Source organism: Chlorocebus sabaeus, chromosome 14 (assembly GCF_047675955.1).
Source record: "Chlorocebus sabaeus isolate Y175 chromosome 14, mChlSab1.0.hap1, whole genome shotgun sequence".
NCBI lineage: Eukaryota > Metazoa > Chordata > Mammalia > Primates > Cercopithecidae > Chlorocebus > Chlorocebus sabaeus.
In genome coordinates, this window is record NC_132917.1 from 60,885,747 (window position 1) to 60,904,979 (window position 19,233).

The 19,233-nt window shown below is 39.0% G+C and overlaps 1 protein-coding gene across 4 annotated transcripts in view; it reads left to right on the forward strand.

The window, feature by feature from the left end:
• Positions 1–466: 466 nt before the first annotated feature.
• The window catches only part of SANBR (SANT and BTB domain regulator of CSR), a 52,203-nt gene continuing 33,436 nt past the window's right edge, over positions 467–19,233 (forward strand). The window contains exons 1-8 of one of the 4 annotated variants that reach the window (XR_012095298.1): positions 467–582; positions 1,200–1,358; positions 2,375–2,561; positions 4,569–4,662; positions 6,716–6,835; positions 8,299–8,537; positions 12,779–12,837; positions 14,482–14,642. Coding sequence is in view for 2 of the 4 variants with exons in the window: in XM_073023025.1 (XP_072879126.1) it covers positions 556–582; positions 1,200–1,358; positions 2,375–2,561; positions 4,569–4,662; positions 6,716–6,835; positions 8,299–8,537; positions 12,779–12,837; positions 14,482–14,642 (1,046 nt within the window). In the remaining 2 variants the exon portion in view is untranslated. The remainder of the gene's footprint in view (positions 583–1,199; positions 1,359–2,374; positions 2,562–4,568; positions 4,663–6,715; positions 6,836–8,298; positions 8,538–12,778; positions 12,838–14,481; positions 14,643–19,233) is intronic. The other 3 variants (XR_012095297.1, XM_073023025.1, XM_073023026.1) reach the window with 3 other exon arrangements.

The following is a 19,233-nucleotide window of genomic DNA, read 5'->3' on the forward strand; positions in this document are numbered from 1 at the left end:
GAGATCGCGCCCCTGTACTCCAGCCTGGGTGACAGAGCGAGACTCCGTCTCAAAAAAAAAAAAAAAATTTCACATAAGCCTCAGCACAATCTAAATACTATTATTTATGCAACATCTCATTTGTGAGATACTTTTATCGTCTTCAAAGTGCTTTCACAAAATAATCCCTTTTAATTCTTTCCACGCTGTCAGTCAAAAGTATTACCATCACCTGCTTTTATTGCTGCATTTCAGCAAAGTTGGATGACTTGCCTTGGCTAGCAGGTGGTGGAGCCAAAACTCAAACCAGAGCTTCAGACGCCTGTGTACACTGCTTTTTTTTATTGTACTGATCTGTCAGTGAATCTCTGCTTTGTACTTCTTGTCCTAAGATAGATCATTTTTTTCCATAGGAACAGTTTATATTTGGAGACTGTATTCCTAACCCAGAATTCAGTGTCAGCTGAATCATAGATATAATTAGTTAAAACTTTCGTCATTATTTTCATCTGTAAATTAATGTTCCAACTTTAGACACAGTGCCTGGCACGTAGTGATGGCTCAGTAAATGTTTGAATGAAGAAGTATGTCGTCCACATTGATGTAAGAAAGTTCCTCAAATGTTTTATGTTTGCATGCATAGTTTCTTTTTCTATTTGATATCATAACCCTCTCCCCACACCTCACAAACAGAAAGTTTCAGAATTACTTAACTGAATCATAACTAACTTCAAAATATATTAGACTCTGTCCCTACTGACCCTAAACCATTATTTCCAATCTGCTCTCTTAGCCGGTACTATACCTCTTGTGTGGAACGGAAAGAGCGTGGAATTGAGAATCATTTTTACCTGGGTTTGAATCCTTGCTCTGCCTCTTCTTAGCTCTGTGATCTTGTAAAACTTACTTAACATCTCTGAACCTCATCTTGTAAAATTGGGGACTCTGTCTCTAAAGAAAAAAAGATAAAAAATATTATATGCTTTTTATCATATATTTATTCATCTCCATATTTTTATACATCCATTTATCAATGCATAATATTCAAATCCTTTTATGTGAAGAGATTTAGGCTATACTATGTTTATTTTAGGTCAGTTTTATTTTTCCTTTACATGGTAGCAGATACTTCTTAGGAATGAATTATAACTGATCTGTAATGTTCTGAAAACATTTGGATTTCAGAGTTTAATAAAGCTTTTTGTTTTCCCTATCCCTAGTTCCAAAAGATGAGTCGTGGATATTCAGAAAACAACAATTTCCTAAACAATAATAACCAAATGGTGTTGGACATGATCCTTTATCCATTAGTTGGAATCCCTCAGACTATCAACTGGGAAACTATAGCAAGGCTCGTGCCTGGATTAACACCGAAAGAGGTAAATAACAGTCCCCCCAGAATATCTCCTGAAAATGTTCAGAAAAGGTCATCAATTTAAAGAAACACCAACAGAGAGAAAAATATTTGAGTTTTACATATCCAAATGTATGTATTAACACTGAATAGACAGCTATATAATTTGACTAGATGCAAATTACATAAATTATATGTATATATTTGTTGTTGTTTTTGCTTTTTTGAGGCAGGATCTCTCATTCTATCATCCCAGGCTGGAGTACAGTGGTGCCATCACGGTTCACTGCAGCCTCAACCTTCCAAGCTTAAGTGATCTTCCCACCTCAGCATCTCACAGTCTGTCTCAGAGTCTCACTATGTTGCCCAGACTGGTCTTGAACTCCTGGCCTCAAATGATCTTTCTGCCTCTGCTTCCCAAAGTGCTGGGATTACAGGCATGGTCCACCATACCAAACCTGGTCTTCCTTGTTTTACAGGAGCATAAATATATATGCCTTTGAGTTAAAGCACATTAAAATAAAACTCTACCCTGAATTTTAAAATGTAAAAATAGAAGTTAGAGACTTTTGCATAGCGAAATGTGTACAAGTATTTTAGATGTTACTCTACAGGTTAATACTCACTTACAAAAAGTAATTATTGAAAAATATCTTCAAATAGAAGGCAAGAAAATATCTTCTCAATTTTTTATTTAAAAAATTCCCAAACCGCTGGGCATGGTAGCTCATGCCTATAATCCCAGCACTTTGGGAAGCAGAGGCAGGTGGATCGTGAGATCAGGAGTTCAAGAACAGCCTGACCAACATAGTGAAACCCTGTCTCTACCAAAAATCTAAAAAATTTGCTGGGCATGGTGGCAGGCACCTGCAATCTCAGCTACTCAGGAGGCTAAGGCAGGAGAATCGCTTGAACCCGGGAGGCAGAGGTTGCAGTGAGCCAAGATCACGCCACTACACTCTAGCCTGTGCGACAATGTGAGACTCTGTCTCAAAAAAAAAATTCCCAAACCTCTATTTCTTTCATTTTATATTATGACAGTGTGCAAAAAGGTTTGATGAATTAAAGAGCAGCGGAGGCTCACCTGTTGACAACCAGTATAATTCCTTCATGGCTGCTGGAGAGAGTCCTGTTGAAACTTTAGCCACATATATCAAATCCTCACTTCTTGACATACATGGAGAATTTCAGGAGATTCCAGTTGGTCATGATGCAGTTTCCAAAACAGGTAAGGTTTTAAACTAAAATGTAGTACTTGTCCTTATGATAATTCTGCAGAATATTATATATTCCAATCAACTTTTCTTTCTTTGTTTAAAGGCTAATATAAACATTAATAGATAAATGTATTCATGTTTGTATCTTCCTGAATTTTGTTGTTTTTTCTTTCTGAGACAAGGTCTTGTTCTGTTGCCCAGGCTGGAGTACAGTGGCACCATCTCAACTCACTGCAACCTCCATCTTCCAGGCTCAAGAGATCCTCCTGCCTCAGCCTCCCAAGTAGCTGGGACTAGAGGAGTGCACCACCATGCTTGGCTAATTTTTGTATTTTTTGTAGAGACGGGGTTTTGCTGTGTTGCCTAGGCTGGTCTGGAGCCCCTGAGCTCAGGCCATCCATCCGCCTCAGCCTCCCAAAGTGCTGGGATTACAGATGTGAGCCACTGCACCTGGCCTGAATTTTTTAAATTATGTTTATCTTTGCTACTTTTTTTCTTCTTCTTTTTCTTTGAGATGGAGTCTTGCTCAGTCGCCCAGGCTGTAGTGCAGTGGCACAATCTCGGCTCATTGCAAGCTCCGCCTCCCGGATTCACGCCATTCTCCTGCCTCAGTCTCCCAAGTAGCTGGGACTACAGGCGCCCGCCACCCCGCCTGGCTATTTTTTTTTTTTTTTTTTTGTATTTTTAGTAGAGACAGGGTTTCACCTTGTTAGCCAGGATGGTCTTGATCTCCTGACCTCGTGATCCGCCCATCTCGGCCTCCCAAAGTGCTGGGATTACAGGCGTGAGCCACTGGGCCCAGCCTATCTTTGCTACTTTTTTAAAAAAAGTTTTAGGGCCAGATGCAGTGGCTCACAACTGTAATCTTAGCACTTTAGGAGGCCAAGGTGGAAGGATCACTTGAGGCCAGGAGTTCAAGACCAGCCTGGGCAACATAGCAAGACCCTGTCTTTACAAAAAAATAAAAAATTAAAATTAGCTGGGTGTGATGGTGCACACCTGTGATCCTAGCTACTCAGAAGGCTGAGGTGAGAGGCTTGCTTACGCCCAGGAGGTCAGGGTTACAGTGAGCTATGATCAAGCCACTGCACTTCGGCCTAGGTGTCTGAGCAAGACACTCTCTGTAAAAAAATTTAAACATTTTAAAAAATAAATTTTTAAGTGTTAAACTATTGGTCAAATACAATCACCAAAAAACCCACTTTACTGTGTCAGAATGTTCTACTCTAATCTACTGGCCTGGTTAATTTCATGTATTTTTTTTTTTTTTACTACAAATATTCTTTTACTTTCTTTTAGAGGGGTTTGCCCCGTGCCCTTTACTTAATATTCCTCTTTCCTGAGAGACTCTTGCTTGTCTCTCATGTTATGTTTTTTTTTGTTTTCTGTTTGTTTGTTTGTTTTTTTACAGCTACTCTTTTTGTTTTTGGAGATGGAGGTTGCACTGTGTTGCTCAGGCTGGTCTTGAACTCCTGAGCTTAAGCAATCCTCCTGCCGCAGCCTCCTGAGCAGCTGGAACTACACGTACATGCTACTGTGCTGAGCCTACAGCCACTCTTTATTATAGTCAACAAGAGCTTCAACTGACATGTAGTGGGGTAAAAGATGTTTTCTGCAATTACATTGGAAATAATAACTGGTTCTGGAAATCCTCTGAGTGTAGCGAGTTATTTTAATCTCAGCAGCGGCAGAGTATTGATGTAAAAATTTGCTTCAGAAAGAGAAAACTATGCTGTTGGCTTTGGAACATTTGATCCCGTTTGTACACACCACATTAGCAGTTTTTGAAATTCTCGTTCTAACAGTAGCAATTTGTGATTCATTTTTGTGTACTGTTTCTTCCATATATCTTTAGAAATACTAAAGGAAAATGCCACCCTGATAAGTACCATCTTTAGCCTTGGTAACCATGCATTTACAGTATTACCATTCAATAAATAAAAACCCATTCTCAGCTAGAAACACTAACCCCCACCCTTTTTTTTGTATGTGTTTGTTTCTGTGTTTCTGTATTTAAGGAAGACATAGTATAGCTTCTACAAGGAATTGTTCTTCAGAAAGTGAAAATTGTACTACTCATAATGGCGGAGAAAAGACTGAAGAATCTGAAGGGTAGGCGGCTGGTTGTTTGCTAAATAAGATTTAATATTGATACCAACTTTATAAAATATATGATTGGTGGTTTTATGCATGTTACCATAAGGTAGGAATTTCATATTACATAATTGCTGAAACTACTGGAATCAGCTTAGTTCATGTGTGGAACTGACCTAAACTTGACTTATTCATGTTATTATTTATAAATTGGATTACAGTTTTCTATTTAAAGATTTTTATTTTTATTTTTATAAATATTAGAAATAATATCTGTTAACACAAAACTTTTAAAAGTAAATTTTAATACCCAAGGAAAAAAACTCTATGCCATTAATTCTCCAACTTTACTAAAGAAATTGGATGTGTGGCCGGGCACGGTGGCTCAAGCCTGTAATCCCAGCTCTGTCGGAGGCCGAGACGGGCGGATCACGAGGTCAGGAGATCGAGACCATCCTGGCTAACACAGTGAAACCCCGTCTCTACTAAAAAAAATACAAAAAACTAGCCAGGCGAGGTGGCGGGCGCCTGTAGTCCCAGCTACCCGGGAGGCTGAGGCAGGAGAATAGCGTAAACGCAGGAGGCGGAGCTTGCAGTCAGCTGAGATCTGGCCACGGCACTCCAGCCTGGGTGACAGAGTGAGACTCCGTCTCAAAAAAAAAAAAACAACAAAAAAAAACACGGTATTTTAGAACTATTTGAACGTAACTACTCATTATAGAAAATTAAAATATCTTTCAGTGTATTGCAAGTTTTGATAGTTTTGTTTTGTTCTGCCTGTTTTTATAATAAACAATATTGTTAGGTGTTCAAAATTAATGAATTTTTAAAAATGGATATACCATATAACCATCACCCAAATCAAGACACAGAATGTTTTTATTATTTCTGAAAGTTCCTTTGTATACTTACTTTTCATGGATTTTTATGAAAATCTTACTTTTTATAGATTTTCAAGAACAGCTTGCTTTATCTGTAATTCATATATCATTAAATGAACCCTTTGAAAAAGCTCTGGAGGTTGATGATTATGCTGATTGCACAACAGTGTGAATATACTTAATGCCACTGAACTTAAAAGTGGTTAAAGTGGTAAATTTTCCTTTATGTATATTTAACCACAATTTTAAAAATTCACCCTTTTAAACTGTGTAGTTCAGTTATGTTTAGTTTATTGGCACAGTCTTTGAGGTTTTCTTCTGAGACAAAGTCTCACTCTGTCACCCAAGCTGGAGGGCAGTGGCTCCATCTCAGCTCTCTGCACCTTCTGCCTCCTAGGTTCAGGCAATTCTCATGCCTCAGTCACCTGAGTAACTGGGACTACAGTGTGTGCCACCATGCCCATTTTCGTATTTTTAGTAGAGATGGACTTTCGCCTTGGTGGCCAGCCTGGTCTTGAACTCCTGGCTTCAAGTGATCTGCCTGCCTTGGCTTCCCAAAGTGCTGGGATTACAGGTGTGATCCACCACACCTGGCCATATTCACACAGATTTTTTTTTTTTTTTTTTGAGACGGAGTCTTGGTTTATCACCCAGGCTGGAGTGCAGTGGCCGCATCTCAGCTCACTGCAAGCTCCACCTCCCAGGTTTATGCCATTCTCCTGCCTCAGCCTCCTGAGTAGCTGGGACTACAAGCGCCCGCCACCTCGCCCAGCTAGTTTTTTTTTTGTATTTTTTAGTAGAGACGAGGTTTCACCAGGTTAGCCAGGATGGTCTCAATCTCCTGACTTCGTGATCCGCCCGTCTCGGCCTCCCAAAGTGCTGAGATTACAGGCTTGAGCCACCGCGCCCGGCAACACAGATTTTTAACTGATTGGTTGGTTTGTGTGACACAAAAATTTGCCAAAAATTTTTTTTTACTGAAATAATCTAATATTTTACACTGTAGTCTAAAAAACTGTGGAAACTCTATGTTTCATTACGTCAATTATTACCTGTTTACGTTTTGACCATAATTTCTTTGGAAGAGCAATTTTGTGAAAATTTGTTTAAATTCTTTTGACTTTGATAGAGCATTGATTATAATCCTTTTTCTGGTAGCCCAATTTTATTTAATTCTTTTTTTTTTTTAGAGACGTGATCTCACTGTGTTGCCCAGTCTGGTCCCAAACTCCTGGGCTCAAGCAGTCCTCCCACTTCAGGCTCCCAAGGTGCTGGGATTACAGTTGTGAGCCACCATGCCTGGCCCTCCAGTAATGTACTTTTTTTCTATCAGGAATGTGTGAATTAAACACACAATTCAATTAAATTCATGTTGTAGGACAGTGTGTCTCTATTCTCTTCCTTTTGTAATGACATGAAGACAGATGTAGATTACACTGATGTTTCTTTTTAAGGTGATGAAATTTTTTGTTGTTTTTGAGACAAAGTCTCACTCTGTTGCCTGGGATGGAGTGCAGTGATGTTATCACGACTCACTGGAGCTTGACCTCCCTGCGCTCAGGTGATCCTCCCACTTCAGCCTCATGAGTAGCTGGAACCACGAGCATGCACCACCATGCTGGCTAATTTTTAAAATTTTTCTGTAGAGATAGGGTTTCACCATGTTACCCAGGCTGGTCTGAAACTCCTGGGCCCAATCAGTCCTCCTGCCTTGGCCTCCCAAAGTGCTGGGATTACAGGCGTCAGCCACCATGCCCAGCTGACATAATTTTCAAAGAAAGTAAATAGTAGGAGATTATAATTTTTGAAGCAGACTCTCTGATGTATCATTTAAACTTGTGCTTAAATTATGTTTAAATATGTAAATAAGCACATTGTAGTCTTAGGAATGCTTTTAACTACATTTATTAATTTATATTTAATACATTTATATTTTATGTATATGAATGCCTAGAAGCAAACTTTTTTGCTGTTAAAAATAATGAAGCCATGCTAGTTTTTCATTTGATTCTTCAGTGAAGAATTATAGCTATTTTTCCTTTTTTAAAAAATGAAAATTTTAGTATTTAATCATACTCTCTCCCCCATGCCCATAACCGTGTAAAAGTGCTGTTTTATGTTCCTCACAGGAATTAGAGTGTGTTGCTTAATTTTTCTTTGTGAAATGGTACTATTTTTATAAACTTTATTTATTTATTTAGAGACGGAGTCTTGCTCTGTTGCCCAGGCTGGAGTGTAGTGGAGCCATCTCGGCTCACTGCAACCTCCGCCTCCCGGGCTCAAGCAATTCTCCTGCCTCAGCCTCCCAGGTAGCTGGGACTGCAGGCACTGCCACCATGCCCAGCTAATTTTTTGTATTTTTAGCAGAGACAGGGTTTCACCATATTAGCCAGGATGGTCTCGATCTCCTGACCTCGTGATCCGCCCACCTCAGCCTCCCAAAGTGCTGGGATTACAGGTGCGAGCCACTGCGCATGGCCATAAACTTTATTTTTAATGTATAACTTGAAAAATAAATTTCAAACTGTGTAAATTATTAGTCCTGTAGTAACAATATTTTATTTGTTTTATCAGTAATTTGCTAAAATTAGTCATAATCTAAGATATGATCAGGCTTGCAAGACACTTGAAAAATGTCAAGACCCTATAAAACTGATTGGTGGTCAGAATTGTCAAAAACATCTTATTCTCTTCCCTTCACTAAATGTCAGTATTCTTGGCTCCTTTTCTAAAACTCTAATAATTGCATTTTTGTGTAACATTTTTTATGAAGGCCAAACATGGTGATCCATGTGTGTGATGAAGCAAAAAACTTGAAAGAAGATTTTACTTGCCCGCGAGATCTTTTGATATCAGAAATGAAGTACTTTGCTGAATATTTATCTATGGATGCCCAGCGCTGGGAAGAGGTGGACATTTCAGTTCATTGTGACGTTCACATTTTCAACTGGTTGATAAAATATGTTAAAAGGAACACTGAGGAGAATAAAGATTGTGAGATGCCCACTTTAGGTAAAAAACAATCTGTTGCTTATTTTGTAGTGAAATTTGTGTGTCACCCGGTAGTTTCTTCAGGCCAAAAGTGAAATATGGAAAATTGTTTGGACACCAGTGTTTATGCTCATATTACTAACAGCCTTTTAGGAAACTGATAATCTCATCTTTTTTAGAAAATTATAGTAAATTTATGGCAAATGAACAGATCTCTAGATCAGCAGTTCGCAATGTATGGTATATGGACCAGTGGGATACTAGGGACCCTTTTAGGGTGTCTACAAGGTCAAAACGTTTGCATAATAATACCAAGATGTCACTTGACTTTCTCACTGTGTTACTCAGATGGTACCAAAGCAATAGTGGGTAAAACTGTTGAAGCTTTAGACAAGATCAAGGCAGGGGCACCAAACTGTACTAGTAGTAAGTACATAGTTGCATAGTTAATAAGAAAAAATCTAGTTTCACTTAAGAATGTCCTTGGTGAAGCAGTAAAATTACTAATTTTATTAAATCTTGACCATTGAGTATACATCTCTTTACTGTGATGAAATGGAAAGTCCACTCCTACTGCACACCAACATATGATTCTCCTGAGGAAAAGCACTTATGCGATCGTTTTCAGTCCTGAAGTAGATTAGCTGCTCTTTTAAAAATTGAAAACCATTTTTACTTGAGAGAACAACTGACAGAGAAATAATGGTAATTCAGACTTAGGTATTTGGCAGACATTTTCTTGAAAATGAGCTCTTCACTTAAAGCTGAAAGCATTTGTCACCTGCTGTCAGTGACAAAATTCAGGGTTTCGAGTGAGAATTACAGTTTTGGAAAACTTACCTGCTTCCATGTGCTTGACAGAAGGCTTCTCAATGCTTGACTTTTCTGATGAGATTGGTGATCATATTAATGACTGTGATTTTTAAATGTATTGTGCAATGAAGTATTTGAACATTTGGAATATCTGTATAATTCACTGAGCCAACATTTTCCAAATGACCAATGCATTTTATTTTCAAAAAGTCACGCATGGGTGAAAGATTCATGCAAAGTGCAAGATAAATTAGATAATTTTGTTGTTAACAGAGTCAGAAAAGTTCACTGACACAATTCAGATACCATTGCAATTAACCTTTAAGAAATTACTATTTGTCAAGTTTGGTGTAACATCAAAGAAGGCTACCCATAAATTGAATGCAGAAACAGATATGAGAATCCAGTTGTCTTCTATTAAGTCAGACATTAAAGAGATTTACAAAAAATGTCAAACAGTGCTACTCTTCACTCTATTTTTTGTTCTTGTTGAGAAAGAGTCCGCTCTGTCACCCAGGCTGGAGTGCAACAGCGTGATCTCAGCTCACTGCAACCTCTGCCTCCGGGGTTCAGATGATTCTCCTGCCTCAGCCTCCCGAGTAGCTGGGATTATAGGTGCATGCCACCACGCCTGGCTAATTTTTGTATTTTTAGTAGAGACAGGGTTTTGCCTTATCAGGCTGGTCTCAAACTCCTGACCTCAGTTGATCCGCCCGCCTCAGCTGCCCAAAGTGCTGAGATAACAGGTGTGAGCCACAGCGCCTGGCCTAATATTTTTCATTTTAGAAAAGGTAGTTATTTTAGGCAGGGCATGGTGGCTCACACCTGTAGTCCCAGCACTTTGGGAGGCTGAGGTAGGTGGATCACTTGAGGCCAGGAGTTCGAGACCAGCCTGGCCAACATGGCGAAACCCCATCTCTACTAAAGATACAAAAATTAGCTTGTCACGGTGGTGCCTGCCTGTAATCCCAGCGACTTGGGAGGGTTAGGCATGAGAATTGCTTGAGCCCATGTGGTAGAGGCTGCAGTGAGCCAAAACTGCACCACCGCATTCCAGCCTGGGCGACAGAGTGAGACCCTTCCTAAAAAAAAACAAAACGTAGTTATTTTAATAAAAATATGTTAACATGTAATAGGTTTTTTGTTCTTTGTAAATGAATTCATATTTTTTTATTTTCTCTATTTTAATTTCTAATGTGATAAATACTGGCAGATACAACCCACATAAAGAAAAACCCTTTGGGATTCTCAGTTTTTAAGTTTGTAAAGGGGTTCTCAGATCTAAAAGTTCAAGAACCAGTGTTCTAAATGATAGCATACTACTAGTATTACTAGTAGAATTACTGTAATAAGAATAATTACTGAGTAATATTTCAATGGGCATATATTGTATGATCACACTTGTGGTTTAATAGTCTTTCTGTGTACTAGAATTGCTATTTACAGTAGTATTAAAATAGAACTCTTACTGGAAAATCTATCTATGCTGACAGTGTAAAAGTTTTTGAAAAAAGTTAGTAATTTATTGTATTATTTAGTGACCACATTAATAGGAGAGGTTTCTAGTGGTCCTTAAATAAAAATTACAAGATTGCTAAATCAAAAATTTCAGCCAGAATCCAGAGATTCCAGACTAACCAGCTATAATATGTATGTGTTAAATAAAAGTCAAAACATGTAGAGAGAGTGTTGTAAAGGTAAAAGAAATGCAGCAAGCCTGGCCAGCATAGTGAAACCCTGTCCCTACTAAAAATCCAAAAAATATTAGCCTGGTATGGTGGTGTGTGCCTGTAGTCCAGGCTACTTGGGGAGGCTGAAGCAGGAGAATCTCTTGAACCCAAGAGGCAGAGGTTGCAGTGAGCAGAGATTGTGCCACTGCACTCCAGCCTGGCGACAGGGCAAGACTCTGTCTCAATTTAAAAAACAAACAAACAAAAAAACAAACAAAAACCGGTCTCTGTGGCTCACGCCTGTAATCCTAGCACATTGAGAGGCCGAGGTGGGCGGATCACCTGAGGTCAGGAGGCGAGACTAGGCTGGCTAACATGGTGAAACCCCGTCTGTACTAAAAGTACAGAAATTAGCCGGGCGTGGTTGAGGGTGCCAGTAGTCTCAGCTATTCGGGAGGCTGAGGCAGGAGAATCGCTTGAAACCGGAAGGCGGAGGTTGCAGTGAGCCAAGATCGTGCCACTACACTCCAGTCTGGGCGAAGGAGCGAGACTTTGTCTCAAAAAAGAAAAAAGAAATGCAGCAAAGCTAGTCATTCTGTTATCTTTGCCTTAAATCAGTGGCTATAAATGTAAATATTTACAAAAAAAAAAAAAGTCTTCTAACCAGGAAAACTACCAAAATGCTTAATTACATTTCTAATAATCCAGTCACTGGTTCCTAACTGGGAGCTTTTTCACCAGCTGCTTCCTCCCTTCACCATTTGTGTTTAAGAGACTTGACCGGGCGCGGTGGTTCACGCCTGTCATCCCAGCAGTTTGGGAGGCCAAGGTGGGTGGATCACGAGGTCAAGAGATGGAGACCATCCTGGCCAACATGACGAAACCCTGTCTCTACTAAAAATACAAAAATTAGCTGGGTGTGATGGTGAACAAGTGTAGTTCCAGCTACGCGGGAGGCTGAGGCAGGAGACTCTTAAACCCAGGAACAGAGGTTGCAGTGAGCAGAGATTGCACCACTGCACTCTGGCCTGGCAACAGAGTGAGACTCCCTCTCAAAAAAAAAAAAAAAAAAAAAAAGCCTTGAATCTAGAATTGTTATTTAAAGAGACAGATTGGGATTACTTATTTTAACTATTGTCTGCTTAGTCGTTTATTTAGAATTGTCTTAGTACTGTAATGATGCAAAACACAGTTTTCTTTCCTTAAACATACCTCATGGGAGAGGACATGTTTGCTAAACTACAGCATCAGGCAGCATCTCCTTTTCTGTATGCCTGAAAGTTCACTCATTATGCCTTTAGGAAGTAAGTTTAGTACTCTGCAGTAGTAAATTTTTTATCTTTCAGAATCTTTTAAAATTAAATATTTGTTCATAACAAGCATTGAACTCTTTTTAAAGTAACTTTTCTAATAACAAATGCTCTCATTAATCATTTAAAAAGTTTTCTAACTATTGTGTATGCAATTAATTATAGTCTCAATTATCTTTTTCCCTGATTTAGTCAAGGAGAAGATTGCATATGTCATATCTTTAACTGGAGTCTTTTTAGTTTATATGAATCCAACACCAGAATAAATTTATTGTGCATTTTCTCCATAACCTAAGTTTTAACATTGAATTTTCTTTATTTTGTGTATCTAACCCATAAGCTATAATAAGGTTATATTAAATTATTCTTGTTACAGTAATGTCCTCTTTTAAGGTGAGAAGGAGCCTGTTCAGAGGAGATTGGGGTACTCATCAAAAGGATAATCTAATTTCTTTCTTTTTTTTTTTAGAGCCAGGAAATGTCATTTCAATTCTTATTTCTTCAGAGTTTTTAAAAATGGATTCACTGGTAAGTATTGACTTAAAAAATCAAAGTGCTTCTGTTCACTTATGCTTTCTTTTCCTTCAAGTATCTCAAAAATTCTGAGACACTTTATTAAAATTATTGTTAATTTAAAAAACAATTAAAAAATTGTTAGTTCAAGAGTATAATTTCTTTTTTTTTGAGACAGTCTCTCTCTGTCGCCCAGGCTGGAATGCAGTGGGATGATCTCAGCTCACTGCAACCTCTGCTTCCCTGGCTCAAGTGATCCTCCTACCTCAGCCTCCCTAATAGCTTGGACTACAGGCTCATGCCGCTACACCCGGCTAATTTTTCTATTTTTTATAGAGACGGGGTTTTGCTATGTTGCCCAGGCTGGTCTTGAACTCCTAATCTCAAGCAAGCCACCTGCCTTGGCCTCCCAAAATGCTGTAATTACAGGTGTGAGCCACCACACACAGCCGGAATACTCCTTTTCTATATTAGCAGATGTGAAGTTTATTTATTTGACTCTTCGGGGTTTGTACTAGTCTCTGTATTCTTTTATTTTTTAAATTAAATAGAGATGGGGTGGGGTGGTCTTGCTATGTTACTCAGGCTGGTCTCAAACTCCTGGGCTCAAGTGATCCTCCTGCCTCAGCCACCTGAAGTGCTGGGATATAGGTGTGAGCCACCATGCCTGGCCAATTACCTGTATTCTTTCTACTCCTTAGCTCTTCCGCATTTAGCCCAGCTGGTATCAGTTGCTTCAGGGAAGGGTTACAGAAAAAAAGCAGAGACTAAATGAGTTTTTGAGTTTTGAAATTTTTGAAACCTTTGAATTTTGAAATCTAAGCCCTAAAGAATAATTTTTATGCTGTAAGCATAAATATTTGGAAGAATACATGATTATCCTCTCTTTACTTTTAAAGTAAATAAACATACCTCAGGTTGGAGAGAGAGTGGATGTAAGGAAGAGAGCAAACCCACCATAAGTGAAAATTCTGAATTGACTGAAATTTTGTTTCTGACACCCAGGGAAAAGGAGGCTTAAAGTTCTAGCTAAGTTTAATTATAAGAAGTTACAGACCCGGCACAGTGGCTCACGCCTGTAATCCTAGCACTTGGGAGGCCAAGGCAGGTGGATCACGAGGTCAGGAGTTCAAGACCAACCTAGCCAACATGGTGAAACCCTGTCTCTACTAAAAATACAAAAATTAGCCAGGCGTGGTGGCGGGCACCTGTGAGCCCAGGAATGCTGAGGCAGGAGAATCGCTTGAACCCAGGAGGTGGAGGTTGCAGTGAGCTGAGATTGTGCCATAGCATTCCAGCCTGGGTGACAGAAGACTCCATCTCAGGAAAAAAAAAAAAAAAAAGTAGTTACATATTCTGTACACTTGAGTTTTTAGACTAAAATTTATACCTGCCACAATTTTAAAAGATGCATTATTATTATTTGAAATATTCTAAAGAAGGTTGAAAATAATTTTTTAGGTATGTATGTATGTTGTTACAAATTTGACCTGCTGGATTGCCTTTGGAACAGTATAGATTAAGTCAAATAGGCAAAACCCAGTTAGTACCTAGCAATATATGGGTTAGACTTTTGATGAATTTTATCTTTGAAAGGTATTGCTATGACATTGTCCTACATGCTACTATTTTCAACATTTATTTTCTATGATTTTTTAGGTTGAACAGTGTATTCAGTATTGCCACAAAAATATGAATGCCATAGTAGCTACCCCATGCAACATGAACTGTATTAATGCAAATCTTCTCACACGTATAGCTGATCTGTTCACACACAATGAAGTTGATGATTTAAAGGACAAAAAAGATAAATTTAGAAGGTAATTTCAAAAATTTATTTTTAAACCTAATATTCCTGTTAAAAGAAATATATTTCTGTTTCATATGAGTAAAATATTCTTTTTTTTTTTTTTTTTTTTTGAGAAAAGTTTTCATTCTATTGTTCAGGCTGGAGTTCAGTGATGCAATCTTGGCTCACTGTAGCCTCAACCTCCTGAGCTCAAGTGATTCTCACACCTCAGCCTCCGAAGTAGCTGGGACTACAGGCGTGTACCACCATGCCCAGCTAACTTAAAAAAAAATTAACTTTTTGTAGAGGCAGGGTCTCACTTTGTTTCCCAGGCAACAAAGTTGCCCAGTTTTTGAAATTAATTTTTACTCTCTCTTTTCATTTATAGTTAGCTTATTATTATTATTTTGAGATGGTCTCTCTCTGTTGCCCAGGCTGGAGTGCAGTAGCAAGATCTTAGCCACAACTTTCACCTTCAGGCTCAAGTGATCCTTCCACCTCAGTCCAAGTAGGTGGAACCACAGGTACACACCACCATGCAGAGCTAATTTTTGTATTTTTTGTAGAGATGGGGGTTTGCCACGTTGCCTAGCCTGGTCTTGAATTCCTGGGCTCAAATGATCCAACCGCCTTGGCCTCCCAAAGTGCTAGGATTACAGGTGTGAGCCACCATGCCTGGCCAAAATACTCTATTTTTAGAATATATTTAGAAATATATTTCTATTTTATTTTAAATGAAGTAAGTAAAGTGAAGTAAAATTTATCCAGAGCCAATGGCTCAAGATAAAAATTAGTAATTAGTTACTTTGTATAATGGACATATGAATATACAGTGATAGTGAATTATGTTAATTATGAAGATGCTACTGAAGAGGCTGAGGTGGGATAATTACTTGAGGCAGGTGTTCAAAGCTGTAGGGCACTACTGTTATCCCTGTGAATAGCCACTGCATTCCAGCCTGGGCAATATAGTGAGACCCTTTTCTAAAAAACTAAAAATTATTAAAACATACCTTAGATAAAGGGAAAAGTAGTATGAAATGAGGTCAGCAGTGGTTATATCATTTAGGGGCTGTTTAGGTCATAGCCAGGAGGATATACTTTAGGTGTGAATGGAAGCAGGGGAGTGACGTGATCTGATTTGTTTTTAAGAGACCATTTTGGTTGCTATGTGGAGAATAGATGTTAGGGATTTAAGAAGCAAGGAGACCTGTTCAGACCTGTTCAGTAGTCTGTTGAGAAATGAAAGGGTTTGCACTAGGGTAGAAACAGCAGAGCTGGAAAGAAGTAGATGGACTCAGTTGTTAGATTTATGAATGTAATGATGTGGGAAGAGAGAGGATTCCAGGATAATTATTAGGTTTTCAGTTTGAGTAACTAAGTAGATGGTAGTGCTATTAATGGAGAAAGGAAACATTGGGAGGGGAAGGAATGGGGTAAGGGAAATCAAGGATAGATTTAGGTCTTTTTGAGATTATTTAACATACTTCTTGGACATTCAAGTAGGATGACAAGTAGATACCTGGGTATATTAGTCTGGAGTTTAGGTCAAAGGTCAGGACTTAAAATAGAAATTTAAGAGTAGATGAGATTTGAAACCGTGGAACTGGATGAGACCATACTTTTTTTGTCTGTCCTGTTCAGTAAATCTTTGCCTCCCTAAAAGTGGTGAAGACATTGTACTATGTTTTTCTGTTATTCATCTTGAACTAATTTTTTTATATGGTATGAGGTAGGGGTCAAGGTTCATTTTCTTTTTTTCTCAAATAGATATCTAGTTGACACAATACCATATGTTAAAAAGACCATCCTTTCCCCCACTGAATTGCAGTGGTACGTTTACTATATGTTTCTGAATAGTCCTTTTTGTTCTGTTGATTTCTTTGTCTATCCTTGTATCAGTAGCACACTGTCACACTGTCTTTTTTTTTTTTTTGAGAGTTTCACTCTTGTCACCCAGGCTGGAGTGCAATCATGAGATCTAAGCTCTCTGCAACTTCCGCCTCCCGGGTTCAAGCAATTCTGCCTCAGCCTCCCAAGTAGCTGGGACTATAGGCACCCACCACCACGCCCAGCTAATTTTTATATTTTTAGTAGAGATGGGGTTTCACCATGCTGGCCAGGCTGGTCTCAAACTCCTGACCTCAGGTCATCCACCCGCCTTGGCCTCCCAAAGTGCTGAGATTACAGACATGAGCCACCACACCCAGGCAACACACTGTCTTAATTATGATAGCCTTATAATAATTTTTGGCATCTGGTAATTTAAATTCTCAGGTTTTGGCTATCTTCAAGATTGTAGTGTTCTCTATTAAGTTTTTGGCATTTCTATATAAATTTGATAATCAGCTTACCCATTTTCTCTTTCTCACAAACACATAAACATGCTAGAATTTGGGATTCATGTAATCTGTAGATCAATTTAGGAAGATTTAACGTTTTAATAATACTGTGTCTTTCAATCCATGAATATGGTATAACCTTCCATTAATTTGAATTTATTTCACCAATGTCTTGTAGTTTACAGTGTAGAGATATTTTTCCTTTATTTATTTATTTTATTTTAATTTTTTTTTTTTTTTTTTTTTTTTTTTTGAGACGGAGTCTTGCTCTGTATCCCGGGCTGGACTGCAGTGGCCGGATCTCAGCTCACTGCAAGCTCCGCCTCCCGGGTTTACGCCATTCTCCTGCCTCAGCCTCCCGAGTAGCTGGGACTACAGGCGCCCGCCACCTCGCCCGGCTAGTTTTTTGTATTTTTAGTAGAGACGGGGTTTCACCGTGTTAGCCAGGATGGTCTCGATCTCCTGACCTCGTGATCCGCCCGTCTCGGCCTCCCAAAGTGCTGGGATTACAGGCTTGAGCCACCGCGCCCCGCCACTATTTTAATTTTTGAGACAGAGTCTTGCTCAGTCACCCAGGCTGGAGTGTAGTGGTACGTACAGTCATGGCTTACTGCAGCCTCAAACTCCTGGGCTCAAGCATCCTCCCACTTTGATCTTCCAAAGTTTTGGAATTACAGGTGTGAGCCACCATACCCAACCTCCTTTTTAAAATTAAACTTATTCCTAGGTATTTAATATTATTGGTGCTATTGTAAGTGCTACTCTAATTTATTTCATTTTTTAATTGTTAGCAAGATAGTATTGATAAAAGCTACCGAATATTTAGATTCACCAGAGGAGAAGTAGCCAGTTAAGAGCCTGAGAAGGGGGAGCCAGTGAAGTAGAAAGGAAGGCAGAAGGAAACAAGGTTTCCAAAGGAAGATGATGATTAAGTGACCAAATATGTGGAATGCTGCTATCACATAGAGTAAGATGGGGACAGAAATGTGACCAAGTGGATTTAGAAAACTTTTTTCCAGATGTTTTACTTTGAATGATTGCTGAAAAAATTGGCAGTATCTATTAGGGATAGGTAGGCTCAAGAGAGGATTTTTTGTTTTTTTAGGAAGGGAGATACTAGATTATGTTTATATGATCAGAATGATCCATTAGGAATAAATTAATAATTCAGAGGATTATTCAAGAATTTAATCCTGGCTGGTCGCAGTGGCTCACACCTGTAATCCTAGCACTTTGGGAGGCTGAGATGGGTGGATCATGAGGTCAGGAGATCGAGACCATCCTGGCTAATACAGTGAAACCCCATCTCTACTAAATATACAAAAAAAAAAAAAATTAGCCGGGCGTGGTGGTGGGTGCCAGTAGTCTCAGCTACTTGGGAGGCTGAGGCAGGAGAATGGCGTGAGCCCGGGAGGCAGAGCTTGCAGTGAGCCGAGATCGTGCCACTGCACTGCAGCCTGGCAGAGTGAGACTCCGTCTCAAAAGAAAAAAAAAGTTTAATCCTTAAGGGAAATGAGACAGAGAGGAATTATCCAAGAGCTAAATAATTGAAAACAGGAATGGAATTCTAAATCCAGATTTGACTTTTAATAACAGAAGACATTACACAAGGAAAAATGGAGATAGGTAGGATATACATTTAGAATTAAAGACATACTTAGAAGACTCAACTTCAGTTATATTATGCATAATAACAATTAACATTTATTGAATGCTTAACACTATATCTAGTACTCTTTAAAAACATCACTTAACCCTCATAAAACTTTATGAGATTGGACATACTAACCACACTTTATAGTTGAGAAAACAAGGTTCAAAGAGGTTAAGTAGTTGCTAAAGATCATATATCTAGTTATTGGTAGGCCTGGGTTGTTAAATTCTCAAAATCTTTAATGTGGGATATTCCAGTAACAAAGGACTAAAAGAGGCCAGGCAAGGTGGCGCAAGCCTGTAATCTCAGGACTTCGGGAGGCCAAAGCAGGAGGATTACTTGAAGGCCAGAAGTCTGAGGCCAGCCTGGGTAACATAGCCAGCCCCAATCTCTACAGTTTTTTTTTTTTTTTTTTTTTTTAATTAACTGAGTGTGGTGGCACACAGTAGTCCTAGCTACTTGGGAGGCTGATGTGGGAGATGACCTGAGCCCAGGTGTTTGAGGCCCAGGAGTCTGAGGCAGCATTGCAGTCCAGCCTGGGTGATGGAGCAAGACCCTGTCTCTAACAAAATAAAATAAGGCCAGACGCAGTGACTCACGCCTGTAATCCCAGCACTTTGGGAGGC